This window comes from Lissotriton vulgaris, chromosome 3_1, assembly GCF_964263255.1.
Source record: "Lissotriton vulgaris chromosome 3_1, aLisVul1.2, whole genome shotgun sequence".
Lineage (NCBI taxonomy): Eukaryota > Metazoa > Chordata > Amphibia > Caudata > Salamandridae > Lissotriton > Lissotriton vulgaris.
The window spans coordinates 888598409-888620021 of NC_141689.1; the positions used below are offsets into that span (position 1 = coordinate 888598409).

The 21613-nt window shown below is 48.2% G+C and overlaps 1 protein-coding gene across 2 annotated transcripts in view; it reads left to right on the top strand.

Annotated features, from left to right (window-relative positions):
• PUM3 (pumilio RNA binding family member 3) overlaps nucleotides 1-21383 on the top strand; it is a 320840-nt gene extending 299457 nt beyond the window's left edge. For both annotated transcript variants that reach the window (XM_086961213.1, XM_086961214.1), the window contains exon 18: nucleotides 21138-21383. In XM_086961213.1, the coding sequence (XP_086817339.1) occupies nucleotides 21138-21270 (133 nt within the window). In that variant the 3' untranslated portion in view covers nucleotides 21271-21383. The remainder of the gene's footprint in view (nucleotides 1-21137) is intronic.
• The last annotated feature ends 230 nt before the right edge of the window (nucleotides 21384-21613 follow it).

Below are 21613 nucleotides of genomic sequence, written 5' to 3' on the forward strand. Positions count from 1 at the left end.
ACGTCCCCACCTCCCTAAGCCTGGCACCCTGCCACAGGGGTGTCTGCTGCGTGAGTTGGTGTCCCAATGTATGTGGCTCTTGGCGGAACATCAGGCAAGCAAGACAGCCTGAGTCACTGTAGGTAGCGCAGTAGGTATCCGGTCTTCCTATAGCATTGCCTGGATCTCTGTAAATCCCCTGTCCCTCCAGTTCAACCCTATAGGCCGGGTCAGACCCGCCGCCGTTGAACCAGTCATGCAGGACTAGTAGACGAGTTGCCAGGTAGTGTAAGTAGAGATTGGTCATACCCCCGGGGTAGGAAAGATATGTTGTCGCTAGCGGCTTTCGGGGTGGTTCTCAGGGTAGCTGGTGGCACGTAAAGCAACACTAGTTTGATGACTGCTCCTCCCAGTGTCCCGATCAGGGCCACAAAGCGGCCAATGAGGGTCTCTGGTTACGTTAGTAGGTATGAAGGGAAGCTCGGGCCTAAGAAGGATTGCTACTCCCGTGAGCCACGTTCAAAACCTGAATGCCTGACTCTGTCGAACCCATATCTCGCAAGGAAGGGACAGTGGTTACCCATAAGGTGTCTCTCTTGGAGCAGAAGGGCGTCAGGATGGTTCCTAAGGGCGTATCTCCGAACCGCCGTGCGCTTCACCCTGTCTATAAGCCCATTAACGTTCCAAGACCGAATTCGGGGGATTTCCCCTTAAATGTTGTATGCATCATGGTCGATGTATGAGACCCCGGGGGCACACGATGCTGCTGGCCTGGAGGGTCGGGCTGGTCCGTGACTAGGTGTGTCATGCAAGTAACAAGGACCCCCTGTTTATGTTCTAGAGCTCCTAGGAAAGGGTAATACTACAATGGAAGAAAAATTCCTAGGCAGTTTCAATAATTCAATTTACATCAGTATATTTTTAACATGACTTGGGGGATAACCCGAACTCAATGCAAGAGAAAGACAACTATTTAAAACATGTAGAAATCTAGCTTTATTCAAATTTATCTAAAAATAGGCATACAAAACAAGAAAGAATACAAATTGGTGCATTATACATCATATACCATGTGTTCACCATTTGTTATGACAGGTGAACAGTTGATCCAAAGAGACATTAATTGAACATAAACATATAATACATAAACATACATATGAAACATTTATAGACTGAAACTGATATGGCGTGGCTGGATGATGAAAGCTCTCAACACGCGTGTCGGCACTCAAAGTGCCTTCATCAGGAGGGCCAGAAAAGTTTTTCCTATAGATTAGTCAAAAAATACAGGTCTTTTAAAATATGAATTCATTCAAATAATTCATTTTGGACTAATTCAACAATGTAATGGTGGCTAGGTATATACAGAGGCCTAGTCGTCTGGTGCGAGTGCCGTGTGTGCGCTTGTTCGAAGTGAGAGATTGAGTGCTGCAGTTGTTTAACGAAGGTGAAACAGAACTTGCAACAACGGTCGCAAATCCTCCCCACCCTATACTTCTGGAAAGGAAGCATCATCGTCCTGGTAACAGTGGTTATAACAGGACTAAACTGTAGAGCTTAGTATGGAAGCTGCTTGGTGGATCCCTCCATGTATCAGGATATGTTTGTCTCTTCAATTGAATCCAGCTGGATGCATCTGCTCTACTGGACAGTTCAGCCCTGTTTCCCAGGTAAGTTTATCTTTGCACGGATCAGTTCAGATTGTGGCCTGCTTGTCTTTCGATTGTCTGGCTGCGCGAAAGATCAGTGTCTGTAGACCTTGCGCCTGTAGGCGTGGGAGGTCTTCCTCAGCAGTTGATCTCTCAGTGGATCAGCCTCATTGTGGGGGGTCACAGTGTCAGACAGTCTATGCAGTTTCTCCGGTTTATGGCTGGCAGCGGCGGGCGAGGCAGATGGACCTCTTTGGGCACCTCAACACCTGCGGGAGCTGGTGCGCCGTCTCTGGGACCTAGGACTCGCTTCGGCTTGACACTAAGCCGTGGTACCAGAGGGAAGGCATCCTCTCGGGACCCAAGAGGGCGCGCCTCAGTCAGCCAGATCCAAGCTGCCGCAGTGATCAAAGAAGTGGGTTTTGTCCTGGGAAATGGCACGGAGAAGAGCAGGGAAAAGCAGTTTGTATTGGAAATTGAGTACACACAATTTCTGTTTGACCTCTGTGTAGTATCGCAGCTGAATCTGTACTCCCCAGGTGTAATCTGGAAAAATCATTATATTTTGTCCTTGGTAGGTCAGTGTTGCCTGAGACCGGGCCACTTATAGGATTGCGTCCCTATCCTTAACATTGAGAATCCTATCCATGATTGGCCGATGAGGTGCACCCGGTGGTAGTTTGGGTGCCAAAGACCGATGGGCCCGCTCCACTGCGAATCATGCTGACTGTGCACCCTCTGGTATCCAGAACATGGTCCAGTTCCTGATAAGGGTTGCCACTTGTCCCTGTTCTGCCCCTTTGGGAAAGCCCACTAATCTGAGGTTGTTGCGCCTCGATCGGTTTCTGATTTCTTATGCAGCTTCTTCGTGAGTGATCTAAGTTGCCTGACTTTCTGTTTCAGTTGGTGTACATAGTCTTCAACTGTAGAAAGACTGGATTCAGCTTCTGATATCTAGGCTGTGGCATGGCGGAGCTCCTGCCGCATGAGGGCCATGTCAACTCGTACCTCGCCTATTTTGTTTTCCATAGAAGCCTGCGAAGAGCGTATGGCCTGGAGAATTGCATTAAGGTCTCCTTCTAGGAGGGAGATTTTCTTGCTGACTGCTTCGACGGGTCCAGGTCCATCTGTGGTGTTTTGGTCTATTCTAGTTTGTGTCGCAGATGGCTTCACTCCTCTGTCTTTCCCCATGATGAATGGAAGTTAGGGCCAGTATCTCCGCAGGGCAGTTTTAGGGCCACCTGGCCTGCCACTGGTTCGGGAATCTGGAACCAATCTCAGGCATGCCCCTTGTCAGTCATGGGAGTGCGTATCTGGATATCTTGGGGGGGTGGATGGGGAGGCGCATGGTTGAAGGCAACCTCCTCGCTATCTAGCGAACGAATGCCCCTTAGCCGGTCTGCGCTGTACTCGGAACGGTTGCGTGCCAGCGTTCCTCGACCACACCCGGGCCGGGCACTCACCGGTGGCTGACAGTGGATAGGGGGTTCTCCCGGGCCCTGCTGCCCTCTTGGCTGATCCCTGCTCTCTCTGCGGAGGGGGGGTCCTCTGCGCCCCACTGCCGTCATTCAGTCAGGAGACCGGCTTAGTCACTTTGCTGGTATGCCCCCTCATGCTCCTTGCCTTCTGCCCCTTTGCAGTGTTTTCGGTGTCGGATGGGGGGGTGAGGTCCGCTTCAAGCCTCTTGGCCCTGGTCTGTGCCGGTCACAAAAGCGAGTCACCTGAAGTTAAATTTTCTTCTACCTCATGGAGGTAACGTCCGGCAACCCTCACATGAAGCCAGCATCTCACCGCTCCCGCCTCCCCCAGCCAGCTCCGGGGAGCGCACTCCCTGTCGGAGGATGCTAGTGGGGGGTAGCTCCCGGGGCTCTGTTGTCATCTGGCCTCTTTCCTCCTTTATCAGTCTCACCAGGAAGGGGCACCAGGTGCCTCGCCGCAGTCACACGGGGTCGCTGGAGAGGTTGTGACTTATTTCTAGCTCCCCATTTTGCGGACCAGGATCCCAGGTCCGCCATTTTGTAATGGCCCACCAGCGCCGCTGTAGGGTTGGTCTGCCACAAAGATGCCATTCCACAGGGCCTGGACGGTGATCAGATCCTCTGCTACTGCTGGTGGACTGGCATCTGAGGCGGGGATTGCGGGATGATGCGCAAATGGTCCTGTGGATTCAGAGCAGATTACTCAGGGGTCCGGAGAACTCTTAGAGTGCAACCGCCATCTTGACGCTCCAAGCCACACCCCCCAAAAATACACTCTTTACTGTTTCAAGGGGCTTTCGGGGGAGTTCAGGTCTGAGCGGCAACTCATGTTTTTGGTCAGTGGTAACTGTAGGGCTATTGCCACATTGGCAAAGCCGGTCAGTATGGCACTGACTGCAACACATTTGACTTTGACACTGTAATTATGGGACGAGGCACGCAGCCTCCACCCGGTCCGATTTTAGCCCGGGGAGCCCATCCCCAGTGGCCCGGCCATATTGTAAACCGGGAAGGGGGGCTCGCAGCCCCCACATCCCGAGCCTATTTCGGTCCAGTGGACCCCATCCCCTGGAGCCCCCTAATTACTAAATGGAGAGGGGGCTGTACTGCCCTCTCAACAGGCCGATCTCAGCCCCAGGGACTCCATTTCCCGTGGCCCAGCCAGTTATTATTTGGGGCACTCTGCCTCCCTTCCCAGACCAATATGGGCCCGGGGACCCCATCCCCTGGTGCCCAGCCAACTAAGGGTGGGTGTCCTGGTGCTCAAACAGGGCACCCACCAGCTCCTCATTGGGGGCTGCATGGGGCGCCTCAAGGCCATCTGGCCCCAGCCTGCTCCCCGCATCAAGAAAGAGCTGGCATTGTTCCCGCCCACAGGACGTATCTAAAAATACTGCTTCCTGCAGGCGGGAAAACTATTTGGGTCGTTTTTCCTGCCCGCACCACTGCACCTGTGGTGCAAATTCGATTCAATCATTCAACGCAGGTCTTAAATGGAAATAACCTGAGGCGGAATATCTGCAAGTAGTTGGCGCAATCTAGTGGACAAACATGTAGAGCATGTACGTATTCATGTACGTATGCAAACAGCTCCACAGGAACCAAGATAGCCTCGGCTCAACATCCTGTGAATCTGGGCAAATTACTTAATCTCCCTGTGCCCACGCTATAAAATTCTACTAATTTAAATTAACAAAAAAAGGGCAGCGATCTTGGAGGGGTGGTGGAGGTGGGCGAGCAGTGTTGTGAGGGAGTAGGGAGAGACCACACAGGGAGATTGTGTGAAAAGCTGCAATATAAATTAAAGAAAACAAAAAAGGAGCAGCTGCCTCGGAGGGGTGATGGGGCCGGCAAGCAGTGTTGTGGCAGGGGTGGGGGGGCCGCACAGGGAGAGTAAGTGACAGCAGGGCAAATAAAGCTGCCAAAGCAGAGTAAACCGAACACTGAAAGAGTAGAGGCAGGTCAACAAAACAAAGGCTGCTCTCAAAGCTCTCTAAACAGCCTCACGAATTAGAACACATGTAACCGGGGCAGTCCTCATGGCATAATATAAAAGGAGGGACTACTAGTCTAGTCACCAAACAAAAGCCGGCATTTCCAAAGGACAGAAAAAGGAACTGATAAAAACAAGCACTGGCGTTGCCAATAGGTCTCGCAGTAGGAAAGTTGGAGCTATTACAATTGCAAATAACAATGCCTTTTATTTTTGTTTTCATTTTAAAAACATAAAGGGCTTTGTCATTTACAAAACCAATAGCTCCAACTTTCCTACTGCGAGACCTATTGTGCACTGCACAGTGTGGGTGAAAGTCGCACTGCGTGTGTGTGAGTGGCGTTGCGTGTGTGAGTGGCGTTGCGTGGGTGAGTGGCGTTGCGTGGGTGAGTGGCGTTGCGTGGGTGAGTGGCGTTGCGTGGGTGAGTGGCGTTGCGTGGGTGAGTGGCGTTGCTTGGGTGAGTGGTGTTGCTTGGGTGAGAGTGGCATTGCGTGGGTGTGAGTGGCGTTGCGTGTCTGAAAGTGGTGCTGTGTGGGTGAGAGTGGCATTGCGTGGGTGAGTGGCGTTGCGTGGGTGAGTGGCATTGCGTGGGTGAGTGGCGTTGCGTGGGTGAGTGGCGTTGCGTGGGTGAGTGGGGTTGCGTGGGTGAGTGGGGTTGCGTGGGTGAGTGGCGTTGCGTGGGTGAGTGGCGTTGCGTGGGTGAGTGGCGTTGCGTGGGTGAGTGGCGTTGCGTGGATGAGTGGGGTTGCGTGGGTGAGTGGGGTTGCGTGGGTGAGTGGGGTTGCGTGGGTGAGTGGCGTTGCGTGGGTGAGTGGCGTTGCGTGGGTGAGTGGCGTTGCGTGGGTGAGTGGCGTTGCGTGGGTGAGTGGCGTTGCGTGGATGAGTGGGGTTGCGTGGATGAGTGGGGTTGCGTGGGTGAGTGTGGTGTTGCGTGGATGATAGTGGGCTTGCGTGGGTGTGAGTGGCGTTGCGTGTCTGTAAGTGTTGCTGTGTGGGTGAAAGTGGCACAGAGCCTTTGATGTGGCCTGGCGCAGGAGAAATGCTGCTGCTGCTAATTAAATATAAAAAGTGTTTAGGGACTCACGGCTGCCGAGAGTAACAAGGCAGTGCTGGGAGGGGGGCTGCGCACCAACTGAAGTGCTCTGGTTGCACGGCCTGCGGCCGGCCGTGTGAAGTGATAAGCCTTTGAAGTACACAGGCATGCTGTGACGGAGGTGTGAGAGGTCTGGCAGGGAACAGATGGCCTGGCTGTGAAGCAGGGGGCGGGGCAGCGCTGGGGAAGCCTGTGGGAGGGTGATTGATGCCTTTGATGCGGGGAGGGAGGAGAGCCTTTTACGAGCCTGCAGGAGAAATGCTGCAGATGCGCGTGCATGTTTAATCACGTGATTCACGTGAACTTAAAGAAAACAGCGGCTGAAAGCTCGTGGTTTGAAGAGGATTTTGGCCACTTGAATTCTCGTTCCCTCAATGCGCTTGCGCGCATTGTAGGTCACAAGACCTAAAAAGCAGTGCTCCAAGCCCATATTCTAGATAAAACATGTCTCGAAGAGACATCACATGTACTGCCTAGGCGAGACCTAAAACGCACTCTTTCTGGACCAAGATCTAGCTTTCTGCCAAATTTGGTATAATTCTTTTCAGCGGATCAGATTGTAGTAGTGTTAAAAATCCCTATGGAAAATTAAATGTGGAAAATGCATTTTGGGACCCCCTCCGCTTTTTCATCCTGAAACTTTCCAAACAGCAGCTGAAGTGAAAAACTATTTTTGACAATTTTGTGAAGTTTTTTCAAAACATGCAACTTCTTCAAAGCTTATAGAAGTGGTTTAAGCAAAGTGTTCTAGACCAACACAATCAACCCAACCAAATAAGACACCGGATGATCGGCAATTCCCAAAATTATGTATGTACAATTGAATGCTTGTGTGGGTTAATATACATAGGAAGCACAACCTGCATGCTTAAGAAAAGAATACTGGAACATAAACATGCAGTAATGAACAAAGACTTGACACATGCTGTTGCTAAACATTTGGGTCCATGCCACAACTGGCAAACACTACAATACTATGGCATTGACCTAGTACCCCTTCATGGAATCCAAGACATTATCTGGCTGAGAACAAATGTACCCTTTAGATTTTATAATGATGGGAGACGTTTGGTACATTTATAAACTAGGTTGATGCTGACCTGCAGTTCATATGGTGCTGAGAGTACTATACTGAGATATGGTTACTTGGTGCCTCTTTCTAAAGTGTATTATCACACAGAATCTGGTTGATATAACTTGATACTACTAAGGATGATGTAATTGTACTAGACATAGATTAACATGTATCCAACCATCATACTGGTGCACCAGGAGTGCATGACATTGGTGTACTTGGCACAGATGGTTGTACACCATATTACTAGACCACAGTACCCTTAGGTTAAAATTAGTGAGACTAGAAGTTATACAAGAATGAACTAATCAAAGCTGTGGATTAAAATTATAGGTTTCAATTTTCGAAATGAGTGAATTATATGATCCTGGAGCACACATATGTCAAATAATTTATTTTGTGTTTATTTTTACTATGATTGATGTTAGCTACATATCACATAATGCCTCATTGTGGGCAACATGGGTGTGTATTATCTAAACTGAAACTGACAAAAGACTCCCCTCCTGTGAGAAAAACCAGTTGGGTCGAAACGCATTGGTGCCAATGTTGGGAATAATAAAGACTCTCTAAACAATGAAGTTCCTGAACTGCAATGTACCTTTGTATCAAAGTGGAATTTGGTGTCTGTCAGACACGCACACTGGCACCAAAAAGGGAGTGCGCTGCTTCATTTAAAAAAAAAAAAAGATATCTCATTCCCAACCTTCTCACTCAGAGCCATGGAGAGAAAAGACATCCAGATCCTAGTTTTCTCAATCTTGCGATCTGGCATCTGAAATCCTAGAGTTTGGCTACCTTAATATCTCGCCAGACTGCATGAACATCATCAAAGAGGCTAGACGTCCTACCACAAGAGCATGCTATGCAGCAAAATGGAAGTGATTTGTGATATACTGCAATAACAATCAAATCGATTTGTTGGACGCTTCAGTTCAAAACATAATTTGCTATTTATTACATCTGCAGCGTTCCAATTTAGCATACTCTTCCATACGCTTAGATATTGCTGCAATAGCTGCATACCTACAGAACAGACATCTGTCTCTCTTTAGAGTGCATGTCCTTAAAGCATTTATGGAGGGACTTAAAAGCATCCTTTCTCCAAGACTTGCACCTACATCAGGGTGTAATATTAGCATTGTCCTTACAAGAATGATGGGTCCACCCTTTTGAGCCATTGCGTAGATGTGAACTGCAATTTCTCTCTTGGAAGGTAGCTTTCCTCATAGCTATCACATCACTGAGGAGAGTAGCTGCACTTCAGGCACTAACCATAGAAGAACCATTTTTACAAGTACACCAAAACAAAGTGGTTCTTCAAACCAACCCTAAATTCCTAACAAAAGTAATTTCTGCCTTTCAAATCCACCAATCTGTTGAGTTGCCTGTGTTCCTCCCTTAACCAGATTATTTGGCAGAACGTGCTTTGCACACTTTAGATGTGAAAAGAGCACTACTTTACTATGTAGAAAGGATGAAAGTGTTCTGCAAGACAAAACAACGTTTTTTTTTCTTTTATGCCACCACTTAAAAGGCAATCCTATGTCAAATTCAGGTATTAAACGGTGGGTAGTCAGGTGCATTCAAACATGCAATGCAAAAGCAGAACGAACACTAACCATTGCACCTAAAGCGCACTCCACACGCAAACTAGGGGCTTATTGCATTCTTAGGGAATATACCGATAGATATCTGCAAAGCTGCAACATGGTCTACACCTCACACATTCACAAAACACTATTGTGTAGATATGTTAGCAAGACAGCAAGCTAGTGTGGGCCAAGCAGTTATATGTGCAGTATTTCAGATGACTGCAACAGCTACAGGTTAGCCACCGCTTTGGGAGATAACTGCTTTATAGTCTATGTAAAGCATGTGATCTACAGCTCACATGCCTCAAACTGAAAATGCTACTTACCCAGTATTGGCATGTAGAGGTGTAGATTCACATGCACCCACCCGCCTCCCTGGGTAGTATCTTACTTGAACACAAATATACATGGACATCTTACTACTCTTACTAACCCCACTATCACCCTCTGCGGCAAACAATCTAACAATGGAGGCATCCCCATGCGCACTATCACCGAAAGGAGGTGTCACCTAACTCGTGACTGGAAAAGAATTCTTCGAACAAAAACTAAGCGTAACCATCCAGACCCAACACTAGATGGCAGGCTATGCAAAGCATGTGAATCTACAGTTCTAAATGCCAAGAACAGATGCATACTGGGTAAGTAACATTTTGCTTTTATCACACCTAACTATACCTTTACTTTAACCTTTTTTTGTGTGTTTGTATATATGTATGTGTGTGTATGTATGTATGTAAATGTGTGTGTGTATTTATATACACATGCAAAAAAGAAACCGAGAACTCTGGGCAGTTTTGCAGCATGAATCTTTCTGGATTCACTATGCTGTGCATTATTCCGCGGTCTTTTTCGTAGCCCAGGTGACGTCGGCACGCTTCCTGCGGAAGCTCCCACTCCTGGGCGCCATCTTCAGATTCTTTATTTTCCGCGATTGGGTCTGGATCGTTCCTGAAAGTCCTCCAGACATTTTTGGAGAAAGAAGAAGAAAATATGCACCTTTTGCAAGAAAAGAGAACGAGAAGACTACAGGAGACTACATCATCGAAGGACAACACTCCTTTCAAATTCTGCCGTAACTGCCACCTCAAGTACGCGCAGAAGGACCAGCACCCGGTCTGCAACCTTTGCCTACCGGTCGACCACGAGAGCGAGGACTGCAACGCCTGCTCCGCCTTCACGCCAAAGACTCTTCGAGTGAGAAAGAGGATAGCCAACGCCACCATGCAGGGCAAGGGACAGCCACCGTCCCTTCGAGACCTGGGGCTATCATCGGAAGAGGAGGACAACGCCGCCGCCGAAGACGACAGCTACACGGTCGTAGAGACTGATATTACAAAGACTCCAAAGAAGGTAGGAGACTCTGCGGCCCCTAAGGCACAGAGAGACCCCGAGTCTCGAAAAATTGAGGGCAAAACCTCGAAAGCGCTGACGCCGAAAACTTCGGCGTCCGCGGCTACACCAAGGCACAGCGGATCCTCTGAGAAGGACTCCCAGGCGCCGAAAGCTGGAGAACAGCAGAAGATGTCGAAAATCGCCCCCGAAAAGGAGCGTTCGACACCGAGGGAAAGGAACCCGAAGGGCATTTCAGCGTCGACGAAGGACCACAGAGTCAGCTCGGCACCGAAACCTTCGACGACGAAAGTCGGCTCTGCGCCGAAAAGAGCGGCCGATCCATTCGACGCAGACCACGCGGACGAAATGGAGAAAAAGAAAAGACGCCTCGAGGCCGAGATGGAAAACATCCTGCAGCAGAAAAAAGATTTCAACGCCAGAATGAAGTAATACACAATCCTGATGAAACCTAGGGTACAGGTGGTCGAGGAAACTGAGGAGGAGGACTACGACGTCGAAGGACAGTCTGGGGGCGTTGAGACCTTCGACGACCAAGAAGAGGAGGAGGCCTCCTACTACGAGGATGAAGGAGACGACGACCGCAGGCCACTCCTCGGGTCTGCATCCTCGGAGACTCAGGAAGTAGACTGGCAGGACGTCGACACCGCAAGTCCAGAGGAAGCCGTCGACATGTATCCCTCGAGGCCCTCGCCGCCAGATGACATCGGAGTCTACAACACAGTTATCAGGAATGCGGCTGCAGTTTTCAAGGTAAAACTCGACGAAGAAAAGCAGAAAGCAGACTTCCTTCTCGAGACACTGTTCCCTACACAAACAAGGAGCAGTTCCTGCCCATGCTCGACAGTGTCATGGCACAGGGAAAAGAGGCTTTCAAGGAACCAGCTACATGCAAAGCCGTCACTCCCAGGACGGAGAAAAAGTATAAACATTCCTCCAAGGACCCACCCTACATTCAGGGATCGGTCTCAGCAGACTCCATCATCGCAGCCACGGCAAGAAAGAGTGCCTACCACTTCTGGGCCACCTCCAGACAAAAGAAAGCAAGAGGGTGGACCTGGTGGGGAGAAGAATTGAACGGAATGCCGCAATGCACTTGCGCACTGCTCAACAGGCACCAATACCAGATCCTGGAAGAGCTGGGCCAGTTAATAAAGAACATGCCACAGGAATTCAAGCAAAGAGCTGAAAACCTTGTCGAAGAGGGGAAGAATGTAGCCAATTCTTGCCTCAAGACTGCCCTGGACGGAGCAGACACCTCCAGCAGGCTCATGATGATGGGCATCACGGAGAGAAGACCGGCCTGGCTCGGGATTTAGGGCTTCAAGCCAGAAGTACAGCACAGCATCCTCAACACACCGTTCAACGGAGAAACGCTGTTCGGGACCCCAGTTTACGAGAAACTCATCCAACTGAAAAAGGATAACGAGACTGCAAGATCCATGGGGGCATTACAGTTCAGAGGTACTAAAAGGGGCACCCCGTCACGAAGACCTAACGGGAGGGGAGGAAACCAGCCAGGGACATCACACCAGGTGTTCCAGCAAGCCCACCAAGCAGATGCCCAGACACAGCAGGGGCAGCAAAAACAGTCCTGGCAGTACCAACCAAGAGGCCAGTCCTTTTGCGGGAGAGGGAATGGACGTGGGCAAAATAAGAGAGGGGGACAGCAGCCTGCCTCTAAGTGACTTAATAAAACTCCATGTTCCCACCCGAGCAAAAACTCCCAGGGTGGAACAGAAACACATCGGACAGGAGTTACACGAACTAGACACCTCCGTACATGTAAGACCAGTGGGAGGAAGACTGAAACACTTCTTCAGGGAGTTGAAGAGTATAACATCAGACAAATGGGTACTCAACATCATACAGTACGGGCACTGCATAGAGTTGGAGGGAAAGCCAACGGACAGGAAGCCAAAAAGAATGCCACTAGCGAGGAAAGACCTAGAGCTCCTTCGGGAGGAAGCAAAGGAGCTCCTGCAAAAACAAGCCATAGGCCAGTACCTTACAGGGAAAGGAACAAGGGTGTATACTCCACATACTTCCTGGTACCAAAGGTGGACGAAACTATGAGACCCATCCTGGACCTAAGATTCTTAAACAAGTTCGTTAGAGCGCAGAGATTCAAGATGACCTCCCTACAAGAGGTACTTCCTCAATTGCAAGGCGGGGACTTCATGGTCACCATGGACCTAAAAGATGCCTACCTGCACATCCCAATGAACAGGGGCCACAAACACCACCTCAGATTCATCATCGGAGAAGACCACTACCAGTTCACAACCCTGGCGTTCGGCCTCAAATCGGCACCAAGGGTTTTCACAAAATGCCTCGCAACAGTCGCAGCACACCTACGAAGGGAAGGGATACATGTGTACCCTTACCTGGACGACTGGCTGATCAAAGCAAGCACATACAAAACGTGCAAGCAGCACGCACAGAGTGACCAGCACACTGATAAACCTAGGATTCTCCATCCATTGGGGAAAATCCTCCCTGGAACTAGAACAAATAAAAATCTTCCTGGGAGCACAGATCGACACCTTCAGAGCAAGGTGTTCCCCAGCAAGAAGAGAAGGATAGCGCTCGTGAGGGAGACGCAGCTCTACCAGAAGGAGCAAGCTCAGACAGTGAGGACAGCGAGCAAAATCATGGGCATGATGGCATCATGCATACACCTAGTGCCAAACGTACAGCTCCACATGAGACCTTTACAGGAATGGCTACAGGAGCAATGGTCACAAGCTACAGGTCGTTGGGAGGATCTAGTGGTTGTAACGCACGCAGTGCAGAAAGAGATGGCATGGTGGAACTTAACAAGGGGGAAGCCTCTGACGCAACCAACGCCAACAGTGACCATTACCACAGACGCGTCCCAGAGGGGATGGGGCGCTCACATGGAGAAACTCAAAGTAAGAGGCCTGTGGACACCAGCAGATGCGGTCAGACACATCAATTACCTGGAGTTTAAGACCGTTTTCCTAGCCATAAAGGCCTTCCAAACAAAACTGTACAACCAGAGAGTGTTGATCCAGACAGACAACACAACAGCGATGTTTTACATCAACAAGCAGGGGGGGACACAATCAGCCCCGCTTTCGAAACTAGCGCAGAAGATAAAGAGATGGGCCATCCCACACAAGATAGACCTGCTAGCCATACATCTACCAGGAAAGGACAATGTAGAAGCAGACTGGCTCAGCAGACAGACATCAGCATCACACGAGTGGGAACTCAATGCACAAGAGACGAGAAGGCTCTTCAACAGGTGGGGGAAACAGTCGGTAGACCTATTTGCAACACGCCAGAATGCAAAATGCCAAAACTTCGCATCCAGACAGCCCGGGGAGGGCTCCCTGGGGAATGCCCTATGGATAGACTGGCCCAGGACATTTGCTTACGCTTTTCCCCCCCGATACCGCTGATACACAAGGTACTCAGCAAGTGCAGAGCGAGCAACATGACCCTGATACTGGTGGCACCACAGTGAGCCAGGCAGACATGGTACTCGCAGATCATGGAGATGACACAGAGTGCACCCCACAGATTCGGGAGAAGAAAGGACCTACTCCATGCAAAACGGAGAAGTGCTGCACCCAGAGCCAGAGAGCCTGAGCCTCCTAGCGTGGCTCCTGAGGACATAGTTTGCGCATTTGAAACTGCCAGAAAGCACCCTGACGGTACTTCTGGAGGCACGAAGACCCAGCACACGGAAGTGCTATGTAGCGAAATGGAAGAGATTTACACTGTGGTGCAGGAGGGAAAAGCTACACAATAAGATGAAAAAGGACTCAACAGTGCTAAAGTACCTCACGCACCTGCTCGACAAAAATCTGAGCTCATCCTCACTGAGGGTTCACTTGGCAGCGATAGTCGCTTACACGAGAGGAGAAACGTGCAAGAGTTTCTTCACATCACAGGTCGTTAAGAGATTCCTGGAGGGAGCAAAGCGGATCGCACCGCCAAAGAGGGTGCCACCACCTGCATGGAACCTTAACCTAGTCCTAACGGAACTCATGAAGAACCTTTCAAACCGATTAACAAGGCCTCCCTAGAAATGCTGACCATGAAAACAGGTTTCCTGGTAGCAATCACTTCATTGCGCAGAGTGAGCGAACTGCAGGCACTAACACTACAGGAACACTACATACAGATACACAGCGATAGGGTGGTGATGTGAACGGACCCACACTTCATGCCAAAGGTGGTGTCAAGGTTCCATTTGAATCAAACTATACAGATACCGAGTTTCTTCCACAAACCGGCAACAAGAGCTGAAAGGGCACACTCTGGACGCCAGAAGGGCAGTCATGCACTACATTGAGAGAACGAAGGGACACAGGAAAACAAAGCAGTTTTTTGTGTCCTTCGCTAACAGTTTCATGGGGAAACCAGTACCGAAAGCAACAATTGCGCGATGGATCGCCCAAACAATACAGTTCTGCCACAAGCAGGCAGGGCAGGAACTAACAGAGGGGACACCTGCCCACTCTACAAGGACAAAAGGAGCTACAATAGCTTTCCTAGCTAACACACCAATTCAGGACATATGCCTGGTGGCAACATGGTCTTCTGTGCACACGTTCACGAAGCACTACTGTGTGGATATACAGATGAACAAGGAAGCACAAGTCGGACAAAGAGTGCTTCAACACATATTCAATAACCAACGCTCATCTTCCACCCAGCAGCCACACACATGAGAAACCGCTACAAAGTCTATGCACAGCATAGTAAATCCAGAAAGATTCACGCAGCAAAACGAATAGTTTCTTACCTGTCGGTGTGGTTTTGCAGCTTGATGATCTTTCTGGATTCACTAGCGAATCCACCCACCTCCGCCAGAAAGATGAGGCTGGAGAGATAAGGTGGTTCAAACAAAGACAATACTTGAAAAAGAAGCCTTAATGGTTAAAGCGGTGAAAAAACTTTAGTTGAACATTGCCATAACTTCGGTAACAAGACGAACACGAGAAAAAAGTATCCGAAGATGGCGCCCAGGAGTGGGAGCTTCTGCAGGAAGCTTGCCGACGTCACCGGAAATACACCAAAGGTGGGACGTCGACGCCGAATCCGGACCCAACCACAAGACCGCGGAATAATGCACAGCATGGTGAATCCAGAAAGATCATCAAGCTGCAAAACCACACCGACCGGTAAGAAACTATTCGTTCTCAACTTTAGGTGGAAAGCAGCTCCTGTATAGAGCACCCTCAACACCAGCGACACTCTAAATCTGCTCAACTCAAATGTCTGCTTTTCATCAAAGTCTTTAAGCATAGGATTAGTACAGAGCCATCCATGCCGAGATAGAAAGGAACAGTCTTCTACCGCAAAGTTTTTAAGCATAGGACTGGCACAGTGCTATTCATGCAGAGCTGTAAAATGACAAAAGACTTTTGCCACTACAATTACAGCTTTGAATTGGTAAAATACCAACCAAGCCAACCTGAAATTAACAAAAGCAACCCCTGACGTGTTTTGCTCTCACTAGAGCTCTTCAGGGAGGTATAGCTTTGTCCAGACACGAGGGAGCACCCAGCAGGGAAGGGGTTGTGAGCATATGTTCCTCCTTTTCAAAGGTGTGTATTCCGGTCAGTAGGGTAATTCCTTATTTGAATGCATTACAATACAAGTAGATTTGAATGAGAATAGTTGTTTTTATTCACCACTTGATTAAATTTATTTCACTCATTGTAATTGTAAATTTGTATAGCACTTACTACCCCTGACGAGGCGTCGAAGCGCTTTTCGGCGAGTAGCACTCTACTCCAGGACCCATAGAGGATAAGAGTTAAATTAGTATAGTGAAACATGCAAGTACATTTTAAGTGGTGGATATGTTAGTTATTGCATTCGGAAGGATAACGGAAGAATAGAAGAGGAAAAAAGGTTTGTATTTATAAAGCACTTCTTACCCCTGATGGGGTGTTGATGCGCTTTTTTGGTGAGTAGCATGCTACTCCGGAAAGCCATAAAGGATTAGTGGTGAATTATGAAAGTAAATTGAGTGGTGGATGTTAGTTATTTGGAGTGAGAAGGATAGCGGAGGGATAGTGGGAAAGAAAGGTTTGCATTCATATAGTGCCGCTTACCCCTAATTGGGTGTTAAAGCACTTTTCTGGCGAGTAGCACGCTACTTTGGAACCCATAAAGGATTAGTGTTGAAAATTAGTATAGTGAAATATGAAGTAGTTTGAGTGGTGGATATGTTAGACAGTTATTTGGATTGAGCAGGGTTGGGGAGGGGTAAAAAAGGGAAAAAGGTTTGCATTTATATAGCGTTTGTAACCCTGATGAGGTGTTGACGCGCTTTGTTGGCGAGTAGCACACTACTCTGGAACCCATAAAGGATTAGGGGTGAATTAGTATAGTGGAATATGGAATTCGAGAACTGAACATGTTAGTCTGTTATTTTGATTGAAAAGGATAGTGGAGGGATTGAATAGTGAAGGATTTCATTTTTTAGGTCATAGCAGTAGGATGAGGCTTTTGGATGAGTAAAAAGGGTTTTTGGAGGGGAAGAGTCAGAGGGAAGAGTTTAGAGAGGTTTGTTTAGGGGGATCGGTATAGTAAAAGAGTTGTTAGATGATGCAAGGAGGGGTAGAGTAGGAGAGAGTCAAGAAAAGGTTATTTTGGGGAACATAGTAGTGGTATGGGGTAAATGAGAGGGTGGGTGTAGAGGTTATAATGATAAATGTATATGGTGAGAGATAGGGTAGTGCATTGGAAAGAGTAGTAGAAAGAAGTTTGAGATGAGTCAAAGTTGTGCTAGAAGGTATATTGAGACATGTATAGGCTGAGAAATAGGATAGTGCAAGAAAGTGATAAATATATAGATCCAGAAGTACATTGAAAGTATATAGATGCATAAAGGAGGTAAGTATATATGCAGATTAAATATATTGCTAGAGGTACAGGATGAGAAATAGGATAGTGCATTGGATATGCTTCTTCAGGAGAAAAGTAACAGACACACAGATCCAAGTAGATGGAGGTACATAGATGCACATGGAAGCAAGTACATGTAGACCAAATATGATTTTTTTTCCCGACATAATTATTCTACATGTTTATACAAAACAATTCACGAAGATGGGTACATAACTATAGTGAAAATAAATGCTTATATACAGAGGGACAAATACATAGGGTGGGTATTTATGAATGGGAAAATGGGCAGCTTTATCGGCACAGTTCCCGACCAGTCTTCAACAGGCTCAAACAGGCACTGACCCTTGTCCTCTCCACACTTAGCCTCGATGCCCAGGCTGAGAAGCCCTAAGCCTCGGCCGTTTATACCCCTCGTAGTCAGGTGACCCCTTCAGCCAATGGGAACCCTAGCCCTAACACTATCCAATCACAACACTTGCCCTAAAATCTAGAACCAATAGGAGACCAGGACCTTACAGCCAATCTTAGCCCTAGTCCAAGCACCCAATCAGTTTCAAAAACCCTGATCTCTACGTCCAATAGAGACCATAGCCCTACCATTAGTCCCAACCCTAGTCCAAGCAACCAATGACACAGGAAGCCCTAGTCCCTACAGAAAGCCTAACGCTACTCTTAGTCCCACACCTAGTCCAGCAACCAATAACACCAGAAGCCCTAATCACTACTTCCAATTAAAGGTTAAACCCTAGCCCTAGTTCCACCCTAGTCTCAACAACCAATAACACAGGAAGCCCTAGTACCTACTTCCATATGCTATCTGGCTTGCGTCACTAGCAGGATGCAGAAGGCCATGAGGCCCAGCAGCCTTAGTCACTCGCCCCAAAATCCAGGAAAGAGGCTGAAACATCTGTATCATAGCCTGAATATCCTGGACTCGCCATTTGGGAGATTAATCCCGAAACTGCACTGCATCTGGAACGAGTCAGATGAAAGGAAGCGTCTCAGAGGACGTCAGGTGTGACTTCAGCATGTTGATAGTGAACCCCAGCGAATAAAGGAGATTCGCCATAGTCTGGGGGCAGATGCAGAGCATTGCCTCAGTCCCCAAGGCCCACTGCCCCTAAGTGATCCTGGCGGGGGTGTTCCCCAGGGCACTCCCTGGTGATGCCAGGCCAAGGGATGCACCAACACGCAGCATGCCATGTCTGGGCAGTCAGATAACAGGGGTCGCCAGGGAAGACCGCTGGAATGCGACCAGGAAGTCTTTATAAATATATACATAGAGCTTAAAATCAACCTGATCTTTGACCTATTTCCAAGCACCCCCAGTATTGGCCGGTGAAGCAACTTTGGCACAGAATGTCAGGGGTAGCGGAAGTTACATCGCGGATCATTTGACCTCTGGCATCACACAGTTGAGGCCCTTGCCCTATCCATACCCACTCAACAGCCTTCTTATTGGTTGCTGAAGGTTTACGGTAAAGAAAAGAAGTCGAGAGAAGCAAAGCAAAACGTGCCCTTCTTTTCTACACCATCACAATAACTGCGCAACTTGTGTCCAAGGCGTATTTAGGTGAATCTTACTTTATTCTATGGCGTTTGTGTCTTTGTTTATAATGATACATTTTTTCATAGAATATGTTGTTAAGGAAAGAGAACAGCCAACACGTGTTTCGCCCTGTGTGGCTGGTAGAGCCAGGGCTTTCTCAAGGCTAGTAATATCGTTCCAGCAAACATTGCCTCAATGTTTAGTTTGTACATTTCCAAGATTGTAATGGAACATTGTTTTTTAACATCCATATTTCAAAGTAGATCCAGTGATAGTCTCACATCGAGTCCCCGGTTGGATCAGCAAGCGAGCACCCAGTATAAGTCAAAACTATACCCTTTCAAGCATAGTGATGCATAAATTATGCAAAAAAAGAAGCAGAGAACTCGGAGTAGTTCTCAAGTTTAGGTGGAAACAGCTCCTGTATAGAGCACCCTCAACACCTCGTTTCCGGTTGGCTTATGTATTTTATAGGATGGGTGCCGTGTGGCCCTTCTCTCAGAGCACCATCAGGGCCTTATGTAGTTTAAAGGGGAGGGGTGCCGTGCGGCCCACCTCCCCGAGCCTCATTAGGCCCTGGTGGACCCCATCCCCTTATGCTTTTTAAAAGGGAGGGAGCAACACAGCCCTCTTCCCCGAGCCTTATCAGGCCCTGGCGACCCATTCCCCAGGGCCGTGTGTTTTTTGACATTTTAATTGTAAAAGGGGATGGAAGGGCCGCTTAGCGCTCCCCCACCCCCCACCCTCACCCCCCTTCCCTGATATATAATTTAGGGGGAAGTAGAAGCATGCCCTCTCTCCTTGCTCTTTTCGGCCCTGAGGACCCTATCCCCTGGGGCCCGATCAATTTAATAAAGGGAGGCGACCTGCTGCCTCTCCGCTCCCCCCACTTTAAAAATTCCCTAGGGACTCTTCCCCCATGGCCATGTTTTTTAAGGTGGTGAGGCCGCCGCATCTGCCCCCTTACCCCCACCCCAACCAATTCTGACCCCGAGAACCCCATCCCCGGGGCCTGCGTCTAAAATGGATGGGTGCCCATCTAGGGCACCCACCATACACAACATTGGATGCCGCAGAGTGAGCCCAAGGTCCTCAACCGGCTCTCCACATGCTGCAGGAGCCAGCATTGCTCCCAGCTGCAGGGAGCAGCTAGTTATGCTGCTCCCTCTGGGCCAGAGCAATATCTTGCTCTGTTTATCTTCCTGCGTCAGAAACAGATGTCAGTCAGCGGTCCGCCTGCTAGGAATAGACTGCGTTTGCTTCAGTTCCACTCCCCGGGACCATCAAGTGAGCCTGCCCCGGGGGTGGGTTCGCCGGAGCCATAGAAGACTCAGGAAGGTGGGATGCACAGCACCCCTACTTTTTTTGTAAAAGTAGCAGTACTGTGAGATGGGGTCCCCAGGTCCTTTTAAAGGCTAAGGGGAGGGTAGCTGCACAGCCCCGACTCCTTATTTAATGCTTTGGTCCCTGAGGGATAGGATCCCTGAGGCCGAATGCGGTTCGGGAAGGGGAGTCACGCAAGAGTCCTGTGGGATTGAAGCAGGAAGATTCTTTTTTTTTTCCTCCAATTTTGGCCCGGTGGGGACCGTCCGGTCCACGCCCACCCACCCCCACCTCCCAATGAAGCCATGTCCCCTTATGTTTTACTTTCTATAACTCCAGGATAGGGAATTAAGTCCCAAAGTCGTGTAATGGCTGCCAGCAACATTTTCCTCGTGTTGCTGGCAGCCAATCGGCCCAATGGCCTAAGATTTAAAAAGAACCCTGGGTCAATTAGAGCACTCTTTTTGAAAATTAGGCTCGAGGGGCTCTCGCTCAGTGTTTCAGAGCTATAATCAGGCACCAGCCTGATTACAGTTGAAGCCCCTTCTGCCATACATCTTTCACTGGCCAATTTAGAGCTGTGCGAAGAATGGAGCTTCACATTCAGAACATAAGCTGGATTCCCCCAACAACCCTTGAACAGATGACTCGTTTCTCCCAATTTACGGTGGATGATTGTAACTAATGTTCTCCTTCTGCGCATCAGAGCCGTTAATTGTTTTTTTTTTTAGCCCTTGAGTAGGGTAAATGTGTAAGCTTATTTAGAGTAGAAACCAACTTGCACATTTATTTGCGTTCATACTCTTTTTCAGGTTTCATTTACAAGGAATACCCAAAATCTGGTAATAGCCATAAATTTACACTTATGGACCTTGCACCATAATAGCAGGATCTGAATATTTGCTGATACCATTTGTGGGGGCACGATTTCACCAGTCTTGATTCTCTATATCAGGATTGGTAATTTACCTTTGCCCACAGATTTGTGTGCGCAGTTTAGTAGAAATTAGGTGTGCAATTATGTTTCTTATCTGGCCTTCACAATGCAAGTTAAATTCTACTGTTTGTGTTTCAGCAACTTTTGAACTTGAGTTAAACTGAGTATTTTGAATGAAGGGGTACACTTAATTTGTTTGAATCTTTCTTTTCTAGCCTTCTTCAGAGCTCGAATGGTGAGGTAGTAAAAGAGGTGAAAGATGGATTAAGCACTCTGATTCCAAAATTGAAAGACAAGAAAAACATAAAAGGAATGGATGCTTTGCTTGAAAAATTATGTTCTCCATAACTGCCATCGAAAGGATGAAGTATCCTCCACAACGGTCCAATTTTTATGCAATTAAATGAACATTTGTATTATTTGTAAAGGTTTTATATTTATAAATAAAACAAGTTGGCCAACGTGATGCCTGGTTCTCCTTTTTTACTTTCAATGCTTAAGCTAAGAGCAGGTTTTCAGCCGGTATTGCTAGGCTGTAAGCGATTTGGGTCAGAGTTGATGCCAGATAAAACAAATCATGTTGTGAACGCACTCAATTTATAAACCAGTAACACTTCATGTGACGATTGGTAAATACTGTGATTGTTTGCCTGAAGTGGTTGATAGACTCCTTGAATTAATCCTGTATAAC